The 21,621-nt window shown below is 35.2% G+C and overlaps 2 protein-coding genes across 2 annotated transcripts; both read left to right on the top strand.

Annotated features, from left to right (window-relative positions):
* Positions 1-5,529: 5,529 nt before the first annotated feature.
* On the top strand, positions 5,530-6,910 carry LOC125656166 (globin-like). The gene is made up of 3 exons (XM_048886760.2): positions 5,530-5,663; positions 6,416-6,641; positions 6,770-6,910. The coding sequence occupies exons 1-3, from the start codon at positions 5,530-5,532 to the stop codon at positions 6,908-6,910; spliced, it is 501 nt and encodes a 166-aa protein (XP_048742717.2).
* Positions 6,911-18,959: 12,049 nt separating this feature from the next.
* On the top strand, positions 18,960-21,357 carry LOC125655897 (uncharacterized). The gene is made up of 3 exons (XM_056144094.1): positions 18,960-19,416; positions 20,314-20,378; positions 20,468-21,357. Exons 1-3 carry the CDS (start codon positions 19,208-19,210, stop codon positions 20,617-20,619), a joined length of 426 nt encoding a protein of 141 aa, XP_056000069.1. The 5' UTR covers positions 18,960-19,207; the 3' UTR covers positions 20,620-21,357.
* The last annotated feature ends 264 nt before the right edge of the window (positions 21,358-21,621 follow it).

Genomic DNA, 21,621 nt, shown 5'->3' with positions numbered 1-21,621 from the left:
AAATAAATATATACATCAGAGAAAATCAAAGTGTGCAGCTACACTTGAAAACTTTATCTCCATTTTTATTCCAGTCCAGCTAAAGATATAGGGAAACTGCATTAACAAATGTGTCTCTATAGAACGAAAAATTCCATGGTATGCTTCAGGGAATCTCTCAAAATCACATTCAAAATATAACCTGTAACCATTCTTGGTTGTGGAGGTTACTGTCAGATTTTATTCTCAATCCCATTTAAACTGATTGAAAAACGGCGATGGGCAGTTTGACTGTGGATTGGTTTTTTTGTCATTTCGACAATGGTCAAACCAAATCAGTAAGACATTGTTCAAACCGTGATGTATTCAAGCTCTCGCATTTCTACATCCAACTCTTACCACTACTCACCAGGTATGTTCAATGACCATATATGGTTAACTGATTAGTGTTTTTGTGACATGTATGTGACGACCTATATGTATTATATCAACATCACTTTATTTTACGAAGGTTGATGAATTAAAAACCCATATATGTGAATGATTCAACCTTTTAAATTGTGGACTATTGTGTGTTAAACAGAATGTATGTTTATCTTTGTTAGGAGTTAACTTTCTTTGAATGCTGTTAATGAAATGTTATTTTTAGTAATGTCTTGAGAAGTCGACCTGTTCTCGTAGATTTCTAAAACGATATCAATGCAAGGTGAAGATAACGAACAGTGATCAATCTCATAACTCCTACAAGCAATACAAAATAGATAGTTGGGCAAACACGGACCCCTGGACACACCAGAGGTGGGATCAGGTGCCTAGGAGGAGTAAGCATCCCCTGTTGACCGGTCACACCCACCGTGAGCCCAATATCAGGGAATATGTGTATATTACAGGATGAATTTATTCTTGAAGACATTGATTTTAAAAATCTGATAAAAATAAATTATAACACTCAACAAGTTTTGTTTTCAATTTTCTTTTCCATTTACAACCTTGAGGTACATTAACCCGGGTCAACACATGAAAATGTAGGGATGGTTTACATTGGATGAGAATCGATCACGTGATACTTTAAAGTAAAGCAGTACGCGTATTGAACTGTGCTAAACATAACACTTAAAATTTGAATACTGTTGACATTCTTGCTGTGTTAAAATGTCAAGGAATTACAAAGCGAGGGTATATGAATTTAGTAAATAGTAGCATGGCATTTGACGCCATTTACAAAACACGGACTGCACGGAAATCGAAAAAATAGTACAAATCACGGATTCATTTTGAACGATGATAAAATTTTCCGTGCATTTTTTAAATTATAAAATCAATTGATTTGTGACTTTGAATATACTTTGAATTGTTTTGTGTACACCCCAGGGAATATGTAGTTAGAATCTATCAGTCACGGAAATAGTCAGTGCATTGTGTCGTCATCATAATTGTTTCGTCACAAACATTTGTCCGTGATTGTATGCAATATTTCATTGATTTTTTCATTACATTATATATTTACATGTAATACAAGTATTTTATCATTATTTCATATAAATTCTTCAATTTACAGAATATCCGTAAACTTTGTTATCCGTGACTGGGAAGAAAAATCTGTCCGTGATTTGTATGTAATAGGTCTCCGATTCCTTCATCACATTATAAACATGTGAAATTTACAGACGGAAGACTATATTTCTTTCATATTACAAGTACTGTATCGTTATTTCATATATATTCCGTAAATTATGGTATCCGTGACTGAAAAAAAAATCTGTCTGTGATTTGATAAATAATACAAATCACGGACTCATTTTGCACGGATAACAATTTTCCGTGAATTAGAAAAAGTGTATTATGTCTACTGACTTGTCATTGTATTCTGAACATCTGAATTCATAAAGTGAACAGTAATATTTTGTTCTGGAGAATGCATTATATTTGCAATGCTTATTTGAACAGCGGACGAAATCGAATTTGACATTGCACTGTGATAAAGTTTTACAGATAAAGATATGAAATTGACATTCCGTTTTTAACAGATTTTACGGATCAATAAAATTAAAATCTAGAAACACATTATATCCGTAAACACATAAAATCACGGACACATTGTCAATAAAATTATTGAACTGTTATCACTTCTCTATGCAATGTACTACTTCACTGGGTTAATTTTAGAGAGCTAATTAATTCGAAAGTGAAAGTAACGAGCGCGAGCAGACATACACAACCTATACTTCACCAGCTCAAATTAAACAAATGTGAATGAAACATTCTAATCAGCAACTTTTAGTGGTAACTTTAAATTGTATTTTTTACGAATGTTATATTTTTATCATCTTACATGCTTAAACAAACTATGTCTCACCAGTAAAATGTTGGTGAGCAGCCGTCGTCGTTCGCCGTTTCACATTGACAAAGGACCCGGATGTAAGATTTTTTCCCCTATGACCTTTTGACCAAGCATGACGTTAGAGTGTGCAAAACATCTATTGGATAAACAAAAAGTCACGGACGATTTTTTAAAGTCACGGATTCACGGACGATTTTAAAGTCACGGACGATCTTTTTTAGTCACGGATAACAAAGTTACGGAAATTCTGTAAATTATTCTTATTGAAGAATTATAAGAAATAACGATTAAAATAAAATATTATTAAAAAAATATAGTCTTCCGTCTGTAATTTAGTGTAAATTTATTGTGGCCCCATCCTTCCCCAGGGGGCCATGATTTTAACAATTTAGAATCTGCATTATATAAGGAAGCTTTCATATAAATCTCAGCTTTTCTGGCTCAGTGGTTCTTGAGAAGAAGATTTTTAAAGATTTTCCCTATATATTTGTATGTAAAACTTTGATCCCCTATTGTGGCCCCATCCGACCCCCGGGAGCCATGATTTTAACAATTTAGAATCTGCACTATATCAGGAAGCTTTCATGTAAATTTCATCTTTTCTGGTCCAGTGGTTCTTGAGAAGAAGATTTTTTAATGACCCTACCCTATTTTTACCTTTTCTTGATTATCTCCCCTTGGAAGGTGGCCTGGCCCTTTATTTTAACAATTTAGAATCCCCTTTACCTAAGAATGTTTTGTGCCAACTTTGGTTGAAATTGGCCCAGTGGTTGTTGAGAAGAAGTTGAAAATGGGAAAAGTTTACAGACGGACAGACGGACGGACGGACGCCGGAATACGGGTGATCAGAAAAGCTCACTTGAGCTTTCAGCTCAGGTGAGCTAAAAAGTCAATACGTCTGAACTGTTACATGGTTTGACATCGAATGAGTGTCTCAGTGCGGGAAAACCACTCGTGCGCAAAGTCGTGGTTCACTACGCATGACCCGTCTATTTACGGACACCTAACTCGACTACAATACTATTCTTAGATTTCAAACTATTGGGTGCGACTATCCTATACAAGGACTGCGTGTTGTTGTGAGGCACTGCTAGTTGATAATAAACTATAATGCCATAACAGACTACTGTAGGTATTACATATACTATAAAAAGTCAAAAAGGGGGTCAAGTTACTGCATAAAAACGTCATTTGTAAAGGAAATACTGAACTTGAACGGTACATACATACTCCATAACAGGCTTATATTAATGTAAATGTCCTTACTTGACAACCATCCCTTCAGTTGAAAACTTACCTCCACAATAGCTAGTATATATATATATATATATAAAGCACTAAATAATCACAACTAGGTAGTGAAAATTTTCGCCCTAGCCCGGGGTCGAACCAGCGAGGTACGGCACCCACCGCCCAGCAAGATTGTCAAACCAGTGCGTAAGTCCACTCGGCCACAATGACTTCCCATATATATATATGTGTGTGTGTGTAAAACTCTCAATGGAACAGAGTAGAGTTGTCTGTTGATGTAAGGTAAAAGAGAATCAAACGTGAAATCTTATATATGGACGATGTCCATGACTGCGTTTATCATCACATTCACGTTATTTCCTTGTGGACTAGTCAAATTTCCCACATCGTATACATTATCATTGCATCCGTATGAAATACAGGGGTTCTAAATGAGAGACTATATGTGTGATGGTAATTGTTTTCCCCAAATCCTGGACAGTATGGAGTAGTCCGGTGAGTTAAACTGCTTATACAGAAGTTGGTTACCACCATTATCTATTTGAAATCTGTGTCACGACATTCTTTTATTAATTGAACCCTTAGTTTCTCCCACATAAATTAAGCCACATTGATTACACTCAATAGCGTAGACAACGTTAGAAGATTTACAAGTCAAATTATCAAAAGTTTTGTTACAGAAACAACGTCCAGTGAGAATACTACTAAATGAATTTCTAGTGATCAGTACATGTATGTCACAGGGTTTACATTTTTTTACGGAACATTTTAAGATCGAGCAAATGGGATCTGAAAAGGAATCGATCATCAAAATATCTCTTTCAGAAACATGCCAATTTTTAATTTGGGTGTATGAATTTTGATTTCTGTACCAAAGGTGATGATTATCTGATTGTACATACGACAAATCTTAGATATTCCGAAGGATAATCCGTGGGACGCCAACCAAACTGTTGGAGCCTGTGCCCCTTGCAGACTCCACAGATTGACACCTTTTTATACTGTGCCACGTGTCAGCCAGTATTATATCGTTATTGTGTATATTCATGAAGGAACATATATCGAGCGACAAATATTCTCGGGGACAGAATGTCCACCAGCAGAGATACAAGCTCGATGGTTAAATGAAATGTGAAGATAACGAATTTCAGAACTCCTATAAGCATTACAAAACAGAGAGTAAGACTCAATTGTCATGGGAATTTTGATTGAGTTCATCTCTGCAATTTGAGAAAATTGTTCATAATTAAGTGATATTTACTATTTCATTCACGTCGGGTTACAATCGCTTTATGGATTGTTCAGAGTCATTACGAGCACTTTTCGTATAGACACGATTACTCTACGAGTACTACTTAAACTTTACGATTAAGGAAAGGTATAAAAGACGACAAATCGGACAGTTTCTTTCAGTTCTTATCAAGACATCAAAGGCGTTACACATCTTGCATATAATATAAATACATGCTGTTACAAGTAGTGTCAGTTGTCGAATGATGATACAAAGCCAATTGCGAACACTTTTGAGTCAAAAACGTAAACAATCGTAACTAATTCCTAACTATTCGTAACAGCACGTTATCAACACGTTAACAGGTTGTGATTTACACGTAAAAGCTAAGCTAAATCGTAAATTTCTGTAATATACTCGTAACCATCCCTAAAAAGCTCGTAAAATGTCGTAAATTGCTCGTATTTATCCGTGTTCATTCGGAAGAAATCGTAAATGTGTGCCGTAAATGCTTTGCAGGAACTCGTAATAAACCGTAAATGGCAGGTAAATACTCGTAAATATTCTTAAAACGTTCTTGAATAGCTCTTTAAAGTGTTTAAATCGTAACAATCCGTCTACTTTTACGGATTTATGGAATACGTAATTAGGATCCGTAAAATAAAATCCGTGAATGTGAAGGTACCATTAATGATATCTCATTTTCTTTTATTGAAAGATTTAAAAAATGACTGAAAACAACAATACAAAGGACCCGGATACGGGATTAAAGGAAGAAGAAATGATTGCTGTTGAAGATAGTTGGAGCATGCTGTACCGCAAAGAGCACAGGAAGGAAAGTGGAGTCAAGCTTTTTGTAAGGTACGCCTACATGACACATTCGTAATGGAGAACCCCGATTTACTCTACTCTATTAACGTAGTTCCACCCTCCTGTGACGTTATAAGATTTCGCAACGTCAATGAACAAAAATTTTGTTGGAGTCTTTTTCAATAGTTATTGTAAAAAAATCTTCTTAGCGATACAATATTTGAAAGTCTAAGATATATGCAAGGTGAAGATAACGAACAGTGATCAATATCATAACTCCTACAAGCAATACAAAATAGATAGTTGGGCAAACATATGAATAATCAAATCTTTCAATATGTTTCAAAATATTGAATCCAAGGGCAATAACACTGTTTTCATTAAATTATTTATGAAATTCATTATGTGATAGATTTCCTATACTTATCACAAACATTTTGTATATTTTTTTTAAAGAAACAGTTTCATGAAATCGTTTTTAATACTATTATATCCTTTTAACCAGTTTTTGTTAGATTTTGATAATGCTGTTAAAGGAAAATTGCAATTTTCTGAGGTTGATAACAGGTATATATGTGCTAATTGATAAAAAAATAATAAAAAAAACTTACTTTATCATTTTTATTTGTTACTAAGATATATGACTTGAAGAATTAACAATCAAATATAAGTTTGAACCTATAATTCTAGAGAGGTGGAATTACCTTAACCGATGTTCCTGTTTATATATATATATATATATATATATATATATATATATATATATATATTTGTTCTGAGAATGTTTCCCTTTATTTTGCCAGATTATTCGCACTTTATTCATCGGCCATCGAAACGTTCCCACAGTTCAGAGGTAGCTCTTTGGAGGAAGTCGGTAAACATCCAAAAAACCCTGCGCATGCGATGTCTGTTATGTACGCACTGGCCTCCTACGTGGACAACCTAGAGGACGCAGAACTGCTGGTGGAATTAGTCAAGAAGACATCGATCAGCCATATTGAACGCGGCGTTGGTTCTAGGGAATTTAAGGTAAGTCCAGGGTAATGGTTGACGATTGTTCAAAGTAAATTAGCAAAAATGTACATGAATGTTAATCAGAGTAGATTATTTATTCGAAGAGAGTCGTCTTCAAATAAAAATATTACTTTACATTACAGTGGGTGACGGAAATTGTACCGGATTGGCTAGATGAAACACTAGAAGACGAATGCACGGCCCTCATGAAATCTTCTTGGGTTAAATTGCTTAATGTACTGGTAGCTGTGATGAGTGGAGAGGAACAGAACACGAAGGCGTAGCGACCACTAATGATCAGCAACCAAAAGAAGGGTACACATAAGAATTCAATACAGAAGTCAAGGATCCGGAATTTCAGGAGATGTATGTAGAAACAGAGGCACTTGTTTGATGTTAAAGAAGGCTGTAGTGTTTTTCGTCGTTTTTGTACATGTAAGGTGAAGATAACGAACAGTGATCAATCTCATAACTCCTACAAGCAATACAAAATAGATAGTTGGGCAAACACGGACCCCTGGACACACCAGAGGTGCGATCAGGTGCCTAGGAGGAGTAAGCATCCCCTGTTGACCGGTCACACCCGCCGTGAGCCCCATATCCTGATCAGGTAAACGGAGTTATTCGCAGTCAAAATCAGTGTGCCAAGAACGGCTTAACAATCGGTATGAAACACGTCAGACAGCATTTGTCCCAATGCGAGATTGTATTGACGAACTAGATCATTATAACGACCATAGAATTTGCGAAATGCTGACTTCAATCGAGACTGTTGAAATCCCTGTACCATCAACTTGTTTGTCAGTAGCTTACCTCGATTTAAAAACTGACTATACCCAGAACAAGCTCTTGCATATCGAATCAGTTGAGATATATAAACACCATATGCAGGTGATAATGGAATATTGCTACATAAATGTGGGAAGTTGACGATGGAGAAGCTGAAATCATCCCGTTTGTCATACAGTTGAGTTGTTAGGTTGCCGTTAATGTCTACTTTCAATAAAATATCTAAGTATGAAGCAGAAGTGGACGACTCTGTGGTGTCCTTTATTTCCAGCTCACAGGGATATATCAAATCGACATATGAATGAAAGCTATCATTGTTAATTGTATATCATGAGCTATCCATCATTACGGAAACAGCTGATTGTAATTTGCGATTGTTCAACAATTTTGCGTACAGTGTTATAGCCATAGTTGCTCAATGTCAGTGAGATCTAAAACGAGTAAAGCAAATGGTAATTTACAAAGTTCATACGTTAGTTTAAAGAGCATGGGACTACTCAGGAATTCCATATTAAAACTATGTTTTCTAATCACACACACACACACACACACATATATATATATATATATATATATATATATGTGTGTGTGTGTGTGTGTGTGTGTGTGTAGGTGTGTGTGTGTGTTCCTTTCGCATGTTGAAATAGACGTACATGTAGATTTACATATACAACACATATTTCTCTTACATATAAGGTTCACCATCACGGACTATAGAGAGCACAGTCATCATACTTTTCAGTCATATTACGCAGAACACCCATTCTAATAAATAACAGTGTTTCTTTCTATGTCTCCAAATCAAATTCTCAAAACTACTGTCCCATTGCAATGAAAGGCGAAGATAACGAGCAGTGATCGATCTCATAACTCCTATAATGTAAAACTTATACGGTACCAATTCTGATGCACGAGATGCGCATTTCGACAAATAATGTCTCTTCAGTGATGCTCAACCGAAATGTTTGAAATCCGAAATAAGCAATACAAAACAGCAGAGACGGAATCCTAGATATACCAGAGGTGGAATCTGGTGACTAGGAAAAGTAAGCATACACTGTCGACCGGTCACACCTCCTTTGAGCCCTTATCCTGGTCAGGTTAATGGAGTTATCCGTAGTCAAAATCAGTGTACCATAACTGTCTAACTAATACATACGTCAGAAAGCATTGGACTCAATGATAGGCTGTAATTGCAAACTAGATCGTTATAACGACCATAAAATTTTGTGAAATACTGATTGTAAACGAGACTGTTTGAAGCCCTTGCACCTTCAGCTTGTTTGGCAGTAGCCTGCTTCGATTTAAAAACTGACCATATGCAAAGCAAGCCCTTGCGTATTGAATCATTTGAGAGATATAAACACCATATACAAGTGATGATGAATTATTGCTACATAAATATGTGAGGGTTACAATGGAGAGGTTGAAATCATCCCGTTTGTCATATAGTTGAGTTGTTAGTTTGCCGTTGATATCTACTTTCAATAAAATATCTAAGCAATGTAATAATTCGATTTTAATTTATGTTGCACAATTAAAAATCTTTTTTACTTTTTCATTTTTGTTCAAATTGGTGGAGACCAAAAACAATCGCCCAACAATTACATTTAGATCTGAGTCATGTATCCTGAATACAGTTGTAAAATAACATTTATCACATGTCATGGTACCTTTCACGAGGCTTGGTTGTGACGGTTTTACTAAATAGTTAATTGGGTAAAAGATCTTGGTCAGACTGCGGAAACGTGTACACATTATATCGGAAATTCCATTGTGTGTGTGCGGGTACAAAAACACAGTGAGCGAAAAATATTTGCAAGGTTAAAATCTACACAAAAATGTGAAGCCATAACTTAGATACGTATATCACTGGATTTCATAAATTCTTTTGCAACCATACGGTCATTTAATAAGATTGAAAGAAATACGAAATGTTATTCTGCTGTCTATGTCCGAGAAACATGAAAGTAAACTGATGACGTGATAATTGTACATCGAGTAACGATGGCACATTTAAAGAATTTGTTAACTGCATGTAAATTAACTTTAATGTCATGCATTCATGTTATGGTTTTTATAAATGCACTTCAATAGGGGTTTTATGCATTGCTTATAGGAGTTATGAGATTGATGACTTTTCATTATCTTCACATTTCATGGTCATTGACAAATGTATCAATTTTGAACAGCTGGATTAATTGTGTATTGTTTGTGTTGTTTTTATAATCACATTATCACACTTGATTTTAGTTCTCTGACTATTAGGTCGCACCTGCTACAATTTATGTTCAAGCCAAATTTCCTGTGTTGTGTTTATTTAACTTGAGTATGGTCTGCATTTTGACCTGTATCTCAATTATGAAACAATGCGAGTTCCTGTGTGAGTTTAAAGGACATGTCCCACGTTCGTGAATTATTTAGAAACTGAAGTAACTTTTATCACAATACATATAAAAAATGATATCCCAGTTTTTAAAGCAAAATGACGTTTAATTTAACATTTTAATCGACTCAAATCGACTTCCTGATATCGAAATTTCTGCTAATGAGAAAGCGGGTCACGTGATACCGTGACGTCATATGCGACAATCGCATCTCTCGCCGATCAGTTGATTGTGAAGAAACCTGTTATTATTTAACTTCGTTTGATACCAGTGCCCAACTATCTATTTTGTATTGCTTGTAGGAGTTATGAGATTGATCACTGTTCGTTATCTTCACCTTGCATAGTATTCCTTTACATTAAAACTGTTCAACAAGAAAACGACGAATGGAATTTATTGATATAACCTACTGCATACCGTACATACTGACATGCATGTACACGCATCTACATTGCGTTAACATTTTGTTTATTTGCATTATTTATAATTTACAGTCATTCAATTGATTACTCATGTTCTTCATTTATATATTTTAAAAAAATTATGCCTTGATGTGAATATTTTGCTTATAATCCACGCGTCTATCGAACGAAGTAAACATGGCGATATCAAAATAAAAAACAATTGCTAAAAATAATACGTGAATTAGGTAGGGCTTTTTACACGTCTTATCAAATATATATATATATATATATATATATATATATATATATATATATATATATATATATAATCATGTAGCTCAGGGGTCTTTTTAAAAACAATGGATTTACGAGAAAATAGCAGTTGTGGACAGGTCAATGCAATCAAAACTCTAGAACACAGGGCTTCCTCAAAATCTAAGGAATACCTGTAGGTCAGTACCTGTTATTGTTATCAAAAAATGTGGTCTACAGCTACCTGAGAAAGATGTTTTGATACAATCACTGCTAATGATGACCGACAGTCTTTAGATCTCGAGGAAAGCTCCGGTATACCTGAGTTTTGATAGCATTGACTTGGTATACCACATGGATTATAAATTACACAATCAGAAATCAAACAATAGCAAAAAAACAAAACAAATAAGTTATTGAGAACTGTTAGAGTAGTAAAAAAAAGAAGAGATATTTCTATTTATAATTTATCACGGCTTTATATTTATAAAGAGAGAGAGAGAGAGAGAGAGAGAGAGAGAGAGAGAGAGAGAGAGAGTTATTGAGCTGTTTATAATTTATTACGCTTTTATAATTATAAAGAGAGAGAAATGTGTAAAACTGTAGCAATAATAAAGATAGATGAAATAATATGGCATGGCAATAGTGTTGCATCTTATGACAATAATTACTCATTTGGTCAATGATTTAGAGTAAGAGAGAGAGAGAGAGAGAGAGAGAGAGAGAGAGAGAGAGAGGAGTAGACTAGCTATGTGTCAGCTACTGTTTGGGATATCATCATTACACAAACATTACGTCCACAGAAACCCCAAAGAGAGAGAGAGGAGGGGTGTAGATTTCGTGTCAGCCTCTGTTTGGGATACCATCGTTACACAAACACTACGTTCACAGAAACCCTACAGACGGCCCATATTGAGGGGTATCTTGATCATTCTTAATTTGGTTGTGCATGTACATAAATTTTCTTGGATTTATTCATTATCTCAAAACATGGATATTTTACCTACTACACCCACGACACCACGAACTACCAGGACACCAGGAAGTGCCCGTAAACACCGGGTAATATTATATTTAGGAAATTATTTATATACGATATATACCAGTTTAATTAGAAGTTTTAAAAAGCACAGATTTAGAAATGGGCTAAACCTGTTACATGTAGCTGCAATACATAAATATGACCAAGTTTGAAGGTTTACGGGAAATAGAAATGCGGTATGCATGTAGGTAGAATTTTTTTGTTTTTGTTGCACAAATCAAGACACTAAGCATGATTTTTGATAACCTGAGAAGTTCCCTGTGTATATCATAAAAAGATACACAACAGCCGATCTCTAGGTCAGGCAAATTCCAGGTAAATCTTTATTACAAACAAAATTACCGTTTCCTGTGTTTTTATTATGTGTGGTATGGTATAGACCATTACAACTATTATTACAGATAGAATTACCGATTCTTGTGTTTTCTCGTCGCTCCGATTACAAACATCATCAGGCATGCATTGAAAGCTGGGAATTTTTACAAAATCGCTTCTTATTTAGAATCATCAACACGCAGTTTGAACTTGACACGAGCGATTTGAAAACAAACATTGTAACATTGAAAAATATTTTTATCTATGACAATAAAAATTCCAGCACATTTAAATAGTATCAATAGAAAACCACAATTATTCCGTAACTCCGAGACTTTGAACAAACAAAGAGGTACATGTACATCTAGGCCTGGCATGCATCACTTTTAAGTCGAATCTTTGCCCCTGCAAAGCCAGTGGCCTTCTAATTCTCAGGATCTCGGTCTAGCTGAAGTTCTCTGAAGTGTTCTGAACAAAACCGTCTAATATATTTGCAAGGTTAAAATCTACACAAAAATGTGAAGCCATAACTTAGATACGTATATCACTGGATTTCATAAATTCTTTTGCAACCATACGGTCATTTAATAAGATTGAAAGAAATACGAAATGTTATTCTGCTGTCTATGTCCGAGAAACATGAAAGTAAACTGATGACGTGATAATTGTACATCGAGTAACGATGGCACATTTAAAGAATTTGTTAACTGCATGTAAATTAACTTTAGTGTCATGCATTCATGTTATGGTTTTTATAAATGCACTTCAATAGGGGTTTTATGCATTGCTTATAGGAGTTATGAGATTGATGACTTTTCATTATCTTCACATTTCATGGTCATTGACAAATGTATCAATTTTGAACAGCTGGATTAATTGTGTATTGTTTGTGTTGTTTTTATAATCACATTATCACACTTGATTTTAGTTCTCTGACTATTAGGTCGCACCTGCTACAATTTATGTTCAAGCCAAATTTCCTGTGTTGTGTTTATTTAACTTGAGTATGGTCTGCATTTTGACCTGTATCTCAAGTATGAAACAATGCAAGTTCCTGTGTGAGTTTAACTATTCATATGTGGTTTTCACGTACACCATTCATTCCTGTAAGAGACTCGCAAAGTCCAAAACGTTATACTTTAGAGAAACATTAGTCGATCACAATGTTAGTTTTAGAGGTTCCGATATCTTTGCTTTTTAGAGATGCGATTTAAAATCATTGTAACGTAATTTGTACTTAAAGCGTAGTGAATCACATGCATCTAATTTTAGAAGCAGTGTAACATACATATATATATATATATATATATATATATATATATATATATATATATATATATATGAAAATATATGAATATATAATATGAATATATGAATATATGAAATATATATACATACATACTTACCTACCTACCTACCTACCTCCCTCCCTGCCTACCTACCTCCCTCCCTGCCTACCTACCTGCCTGTCTGCCTACCTACCTACCTACCTACATGCATACATTCATATATACATGCATACATACATACACACATACATACATGCATGCATACATACATACATACATACATACATATATACATACATACATACATGCATGCATGCATGCATGCATACATACATACACACCCAGGGACACATATGCGCTATTTAGGGTCCGCGCCAATATGTGAACTGTTTGTGGTCAATAAAATGAAACTGTTTTGCTGACTAATAGTTCTCAGTTCTTTCCCCTGTTTCTAACATTGGTGACACTAGGCTCGTTCAGGTCTTTGCTGACTTCCGGTGTACATAACATTTTTGAGAGAGTTTAAAGTTTTTTGTTGTGCAATCAGGGGGCGAGGAAGACTTCCCAAGAAATTAAGCTTTAAAAACAAGTGGTTCATTGTCAATAAATGTAACAGCGACAACAATCGTTGTGCGCCAGAAACACAAGTCTTCAGTTCGACTTCACAGATGACGATTTTGTTACAGAACATATTTACGGTGGGTTAAACATTTGCTCTGTAGATCGGAATATTCTGCATTAATGTCGTGTGCTGAAATTTGAATTATTCTTAGTGATGGAGTCATCAATGATCTTATAATTCTATGACTTTACCCCCCCCCCCCCTCATTATAGACTAGATCTAATCACACAGGGGAAATTTGAGTAATCAATATATAAACGGAATATTGTATAAAAATATATTTGATCTTTCATTTAAAAAATCATTTTAGAGTTAACCAAGGTCGTCAAAATATGTATGACTGCGGTTCCTAACAGCACCCCCCTCCGCCGTCACCCGATAGAACGACTGTAATAAGGGGGTGGCTATAATCAGACTGTAACTGTAAGGCAGTGAATATTTCTAGAATTTGTTCTCTTTTTTATGACTGGATTGTAAATTAATTTCAACACTACTTTCATTGTTAATTTTGTTATATTTAAAGAGTGTTGTAAAATATTCTTTGAATTCCAGGGAAAACAAGTCTGGATTCTTCAATAATATGACATTAATCAAATCATGCAATGAAATTGTCAAACTCTCATAACTTATCAAAGTTTGCATTATCATGGCTATTTGGTTATGTCATGTTGATCAACTGACCCACGGAATTACAGTCCAATACGTCAACTGACCCACGGAAGTACAGTCCAATACGTCAAAAAGGTGAACCTAAGTCTTAGCCTATTTCAACTATTGACGCAAACGAGAAGAAAAATTAATCTCAAAGGATTAAGCCATTTCTGAAATTTTTAAATATAAAGTTTGACTTATACTGTTATCAAAATTAAATGCGAATTGATAAATTTGTAAAATCGGTCAAGTGAAGTAAATACAAATTTCACTGTCATAGATACAATGTTGTGTTTGTTATTAAAAAAACACATTGGCCTATTGTTCATTGTGGTTGTTATCTGGAAAAAAAAAACATCATTGCAGTACATCAGTTTCCTGCAACACCGTGGCCAAGCCTCATTTGGATACAACCATTCCTACGCAGGTTACAGTCGTGCCTTTAACGAGGAATAAAATCAACTCATAGTATATCAATCATAGTATATGGATGGAGACATGAATTTAGAAGTTGCAATCGAAATTGTAATATTCAATTAAAATGTAAAAACTCGAAATTTTAAATAATGATTGTAAACTAGTATTTGGGGTAGTAAAATGTATTTGACCTGCTAATTTTTATGCTCTCGCTTGCCCTATGGGCTGTAATTAAAAACAGTTAATCGCAAGGACAGTCTACCTACCTCGACGTCATCTCGTATCAATTCATCCACTTAAGTTAAAACACGCAAATAAACTGTTAAATGTGAAGTTAAGAGTTATGAGATATAAATGTTTATATCTTCTCTAGATATCTTGTAATATTTTATAAAGAGACTGTATACATATATTTACTAATTAAAGGTGAAAATAACGAACAGTGATCAATCTCACAACTCCTACAAGCAACACAAAATAGATAGTGGCGTAAACAAGGACCCCTGGATACACCAGAGTTGGAATCAGCTGCCTAGGAGGAGTAAGCTTCCCCTCTCGACCGGTCACACCCGCCGTGAGCCCTATATCCTGATCAGGTAAACGAAGCTATCCGTAGTCAAAATCAGTGTGCCAAGAACAGCAGACGGATAAAACGTATGCTCAACTAGGACCTGAGGTAACCCGAAAATAGTTCTCCATAATGTGTGTATTAATGAGCACTTATGAAACTCTTTTACCAGTGAAGATAAGAATGTAAATGTACTTTCTTTTTTCTGCTGCAGAGACGAAAACCGGGAAAGAGAGAATGTCTTTTAAACAAAAGAGCACAGGTAGGTTGATATGTCAGATCAGGTCTGTAAGTAGCTCGTAGAGGTGTGTTTGGGGTAGGATTTTGTACCAATTTTATTTTACTATAGAATAAAGAGATAACTCTACAGTAGTGCCCCTTATGAATATTGCAAGTTTTATTTTCATTTAGTATAGTATGATATCTCATTGTTTTGTGGATGGGGCTTGTTAGTAGCACGAAGATGTGTGTGTGTGGGGAGATATGATTTACTATAAAAAAAAAAACCAAACAACAACAGAGAACAGATATAAATTTACAGTTGTACCCCTTCATGAACTTTGCAAGTATTTTAGTATAGTCAGTATAAGTCTTATATCTCACGGAAATTTTGATCTACTGATCCACTAATTTGATTCATTAAAAATGTTGATAGGGTTAATTTCTTCCCAAAGGTTCACAATGGTTTAACTTTGACTGTCTAACTTTTGTCAAAATTTATTACCAATCTTCCTAAGAACAGCCCCCGCCCCTTTCCTAAGAATAGTACTTCGCAGTAGTTTTAATATTCAAATGTTCAAGCAAAGAAAGTGTGTGAAATATTTCATTTGAATCATGTCCATTTGACAGAAAAGGGAATTTGAATCAGGTAATGAACTTGCAGCCAAGGTAGAGCATTTCAATGTGAGACTACTTTTATGAATTTTAAATATTGCAACAAATTGCAAACTAACATAAAATTTCAAGTTGCAAAACTGTTATTATTATGTACGTTGTAATGTTAATCAGAAGCCTAATTTATAATATACGAGTACCATGCTAGATTCCCTGTTATACAAATATCATACTAGGTTTTTTCCCTGATGTTGTACTATTGTAATCAAAATGGAAAACTGGAAAAGGTACAGCATGTTTTACATAAAAAGCTTTGACTTTCTATGAAAACTACTACATACAAGTGTCACTTACAGTCTTATGCTATCATTGAATTTTAATTTTACAGACAGAACCCAGTAAACAAGACACATCTGAAAAAGATGTGAAGGTATTCTGTATATTTCCATTACTGAACGGTGTCCTCGCGTCAGCTTTTGATTGGGTCACCTCTGGGCCCCTTAAGCCTCTACATGTAAGTCTGTAAGGGTTTCCTTCTAGATTTGGTGTGATATAGACAGTATACCTATATTTACTGATGATAATGGATTGTAATCCAGAGATCAAACTAAGTTATGCCATATTTTGCTTGGAAAGATTTGAATACCTACCACATATATAACATACATGTACCAACTACAGTCTTATGATATGATAAACAGATACATTCCAATGTAAAATAGTTTTGCAAACTTTCCGGTAATGGTAGCAATTTATTTTCCATTACTGCATCAGGTATAGCTTCCATTAGGTCCCCATTTATGCTTGTCATTCGTTAAACTCTGTCCTCATTAGGTTCTAAGCATTTACAATTTTTATGTACATATGCCCTCTTTAATGTTAATTATTCTGACTATTTGATTATATTGTAGGATTGTTATCCAAAGAGAAAGCTGGCGAAGGTATGACATGTTCTTCATAAAAGAGTTTTGACTTCCTTTATAAAAGCATGACGTACATGTACACGTATCACGACAGTCTCATGCTATCATTGGTTGTTTATTTTATAGACAAAAACCGCTGTTAAAGATTCAACTGACAAAGAGGTATAGGCATTCTTTATATTTTCTGGTCCCATTAATGTATAACAAATAGGTGCCCCAATGTCTGGTCTTTGATTGTTATTGGATGACCTCTGGGCCCCATAAGCCTCTTGGCATATTAGAGTTTCATGCTATATTTGTAATATAAAATGTTACTGACTCTGTTTACTGATGTTGTAGGTTTGTGTCCCAAAGGGAGAACTGAAAAGGGTATTGTATGAATTGCTTAAAAGAAAGCTTTGACTTTGAAAACTATGACCTACATGTATCACATACAGTCTCATGCTATCATTGAGTGTTTATTTTACAGACAAAACCCAGTCTAGAAGACTCAACTGACAAAGATATAGAATAAATATCTTTATTTTAGGGACCATTTTCCATAATTGCATATGTATAGGTTACCATAGGTCTAAATTTATCCTTTTCATATGGTGACTTCTGGACCCATTAGCCGCAAAGCATTTCAGAGTTTCATGCTGAATTTACTGTGATATCAATTATTTTACCAGCTCTGTTTACTGATGTTTTAAGTTTGTAATCCAAAGAGGAAACTGGAAAAGGTATGACAGGGTTTGCAGAAAAAGGCTTTGAATTCCTGCCACATATACATGTAGCAGATGGATAATTCGTACCCTCAAGTAGGACCCAGGGTCACCACATTTTAGTATAACTCCGGGTCACCCTATTTTCTTCACATTTTACTACGCAATAAATTAGTCCAACATCAATGTGAAAGTACAATGCATATTCTGTATATTGCACACTACTCGAGAAAAATTAATATTGAGCAAGTCATTACTGATCATTTACATGTCATAATTTTGAAAATGATAATTCACTGTTATCTGCATCCCCCAGATTTTCCCAAATACGAGAATGTGATATAAACCTAGCTTATATAATAAATACAATGCAGTGAAATTGAAGTATTTATTTGTAATTTGTTTACCGATAATTGTAAGACAGTGTTGTACATAGAGGGTGACCTCTAGTCACCTATTGATTCAGATTGATTTCAGACATGAAAATTATGTTACGGTTGATTATATCTGATGATGCTTCAAGAGTGTTACGGTGAAATGTTAAGCTCACCGGAGCTAAAGAATAAAATGAGCTTTTTTGATTATTTGTCTATATGTTTGTAAATTTTCTTATCTACTAGACATATTTTCACCAAACCTAAGTAGATGCTGTCCACGTTTATCTTCAGATGGTCCATGGGTAATTTGTCTATATTATGCTATGGTTTTGACTTTGTAATTGTTGTAAATAGAAAATATGACATATTTAAGGCGTGTCTGTAAGATGTGTATAATAAACAACGGGAAGTATGGATTTCGGACATAGAAGAAGATGGGTTATATGGTCACTCTACCTGTTACGTGGCTATGTATTTCAAATAGAAATAGTATTATAAACAAGGGTAACACTAGGATGACGGTTACCTCAGGACACCTTTCTATCAATATTTTCAATGGTGACCAGAGCTAACCCTTGCATGACAATTACAACAATAAGTCACCCTTATATGACCATTGCATGAATGAGTGACCAGAGCTAACCCTTGCATGACATTTATATCAATGGATGACCAGAAGTAACCTTTGTATGACCATTACATCAATGGGTGACCAGGGATAATCCTTATATGACATTTACATCAATGTGTGACCTGGCCCCGCCGTCACCAAAATTTCCTTTTCCTCAACCTCAACCCTCAACTCAAATCCTTGAGGTTTCCTTAACTGAGATTTTCCTCAATTCGCCGTCACCAAACAGTCTGAGGAGTACCTCAGTTGAGGCTGAAAATTCACACTCAACTCAGTTGAGAAAGTACACGATTAATTTCGGGTGATTTCGCGGAATATTTTATGTAATGATTTTACGTAATAAAATTTCTCTCGTCTGCATTTGTGTTTTGTAAACATGGCTGAAAAAGATATTTTAAGTTTGATTTCGAGTGCAAAGAGGAAGCGGGGGGCTAACTGGTCCACTGAGGAGGAGATCGTGTTGATCGAGGAAGTTTTGAAGAACGAAGAGAAGTTATTTGGAAAAATGAAAGGGGCGGGGATGAAGGGGAAACATGTAAAACTGAAAGAAGAGACATGGCAGTCTATAACAGACACATTGAATTCGTAAGTATTCTATATCTGCCTTCCACTTACCCCTTGCTGCTGATGCTATTTTGATGATCAGACGATTCCGCAGCATTGCCTCCCTTAGAAGGTGTATACACAAAATTTATCCTAGTGTATTTCACTCCTACACCAAAATTAGCACCTACCGTATTCTTACTCTATTGAATTCTAAAATTCTTCAAACCCTCTTTGTACCAAATACTTGATTAATTGTTCAGCCTAACTTAACACTTACACTTTATATGATTCACATTTCACGATTTACGTATCTTGGAAAATAATTTATCGTGTTATTCAATTTGTTCTGTGTCATTATGACTGGTTAAAAGGAAGCACTATGCGCTACGTCCATCTCTCTTCTTTCGTAATTAGCAAGTAGAATCAGGGGATGTGGGACAATCCCATTTACTTTTTTCACATCTATCAGTGTCTGTTACTTTCACACGCACAGTACGACAAATTGGGTGCCCCCCCTTTTTTTTTTCTAGACGTAATGAATGATATGAAAATGTAAAGATAAACTGATGAAATGAACCCATGTTGTGAAGGGTGAATGTTGTCACCCCCTCTTAAGGGTTTGAAAATTATTTTTATGTTTTATAATTAATTTGTTTGCTTGTCACCCCCGCCCCCCCCCCTCTTAAAAATATCGGTGCCTGCTTAAAATTCACCATGGCATCACCCTTTTTATTGATTAGTGTAGCAGGGCCCCTACTGGGCAGTCTGCACTATAAATATACACCATCATTTTATTGATTTATATAAATTACAAACTGAAAGATGAAATGAGATTTTTTTAAAAAGTACCTTCAATTTTTGCATAAATATTTGATGATAATTAGCGCTGTTCATTTTAAATAATCTAACATTAGATTTATTTTCTAATTCATATAGGCAATTTAGAAATGAAAGAACCTCAGAATCAATTTCTAAAAAGTACGACAACGTAAAACAGAGAGGTAAATATACAAATTGATAACTTTTTTTTTTTTGGAGAAATTTTAATATATTAATAATGATAATAATAATTTATCTATATGATTTATAGCCAAGGATAAGATTGACGGAATACGCCGTCCCAAGACAGGGGGAGGTCCACCAATGCCACCACTGACCCAAGCTGAGGAGGTCCTCTATCAAGCTATGGACTCTAGACCCAACATTGTAGGCGTGATTGGTTGGGTTATAAATGATAAATAGAGCCTAGAATACAAATATTACACCCCTACTATGTAATATTTAGAATCGAATAATTTACGCACGACCCCTTAGCACGAGTTATCCTCCCTGAATTTTGAAAAGAAAGTAGAAAAGAAAACAGAACGACTGACAACATACCGGCTATTTTGATGAACTCTTGCTTAGTTTTTCGTGCTTGTGCGTCTCTGGGAAATACAATGAATTGTTGTCGAACTCTAAGGATGGCATCCGTGACCGATCTACAGCATCTACCGACGGTGGACTCGGAAACATTGATACTATCACCTATAAGTTTGTGGTATGCGCCTGTCGCAAAGAACCTGAGGCATACAAACAGCTGCAAGAGCGGAGGTAAGGCATTGTTTTTTGTGCTGTCTATCAAAGCCCCGCCTATCAAGTCCAGTAGATACACGACTGATGCCTGCCGAAATCTATACCGCTCGAAAAGCTCATCGTCCGTGTAGGCTTCTAAAGGGTTCAGTCGGTCCCGAATAACCCTTTTTGATGGTCGATTCCGATATCTCAGAAACCTACGTCGTCTGCGACGTCTACCTGCCATATTGAATATGCTTGAGGAAAATTTTAAGGTTGCTATGAAGCTAACCTTAAATATTTGAGGATTTCCTCAAGATTATCACTTGAGGAAACCTCAAATTTATGTGGTGACGGTGACTTGAGTGTGAAGTTAAGTATTTGAGGGAAAACCTCAGAGTTGAGGCTGAGGAATGAGTTGAGTGATGTTGGTGACGGCGGGGCCAGAGGTAACCTTATATGATATTTACATCATTGGGTGACCAGAGGTAGCCTTATATGATATTCACATCATTGGGTGACCAGAGGTAACCCTTATATGGCATTACGATAATGGGTAACCAGATGAAACCCTTATATGACATTTACATCAATGGGTGACCAGAAGTAACCCTTATATGACATTTACATCATTGGGTGACCAGATGTAACCTTATATGATATATTTACATCATTTGTTAACTAAAGGAA

This window comes from Ostrea edulis, chromosome 7 (assembly GCF_947568905.1).
Source record: "Ostrea edulis chromosome 7, xbOstEdul1.1, whole genome shotgun sequence".
NCBI lineage: Eukaryota > Metazoa > Mollusca > Bivalvia > Ostreida > Ostreidae > Ostrea > Ostrea edulis.
The sequence above is the reverse complement of the archived record's forward strand: the minus strand, read 5'-3'. Positions and strand labels throughout refer to the sequence as shown.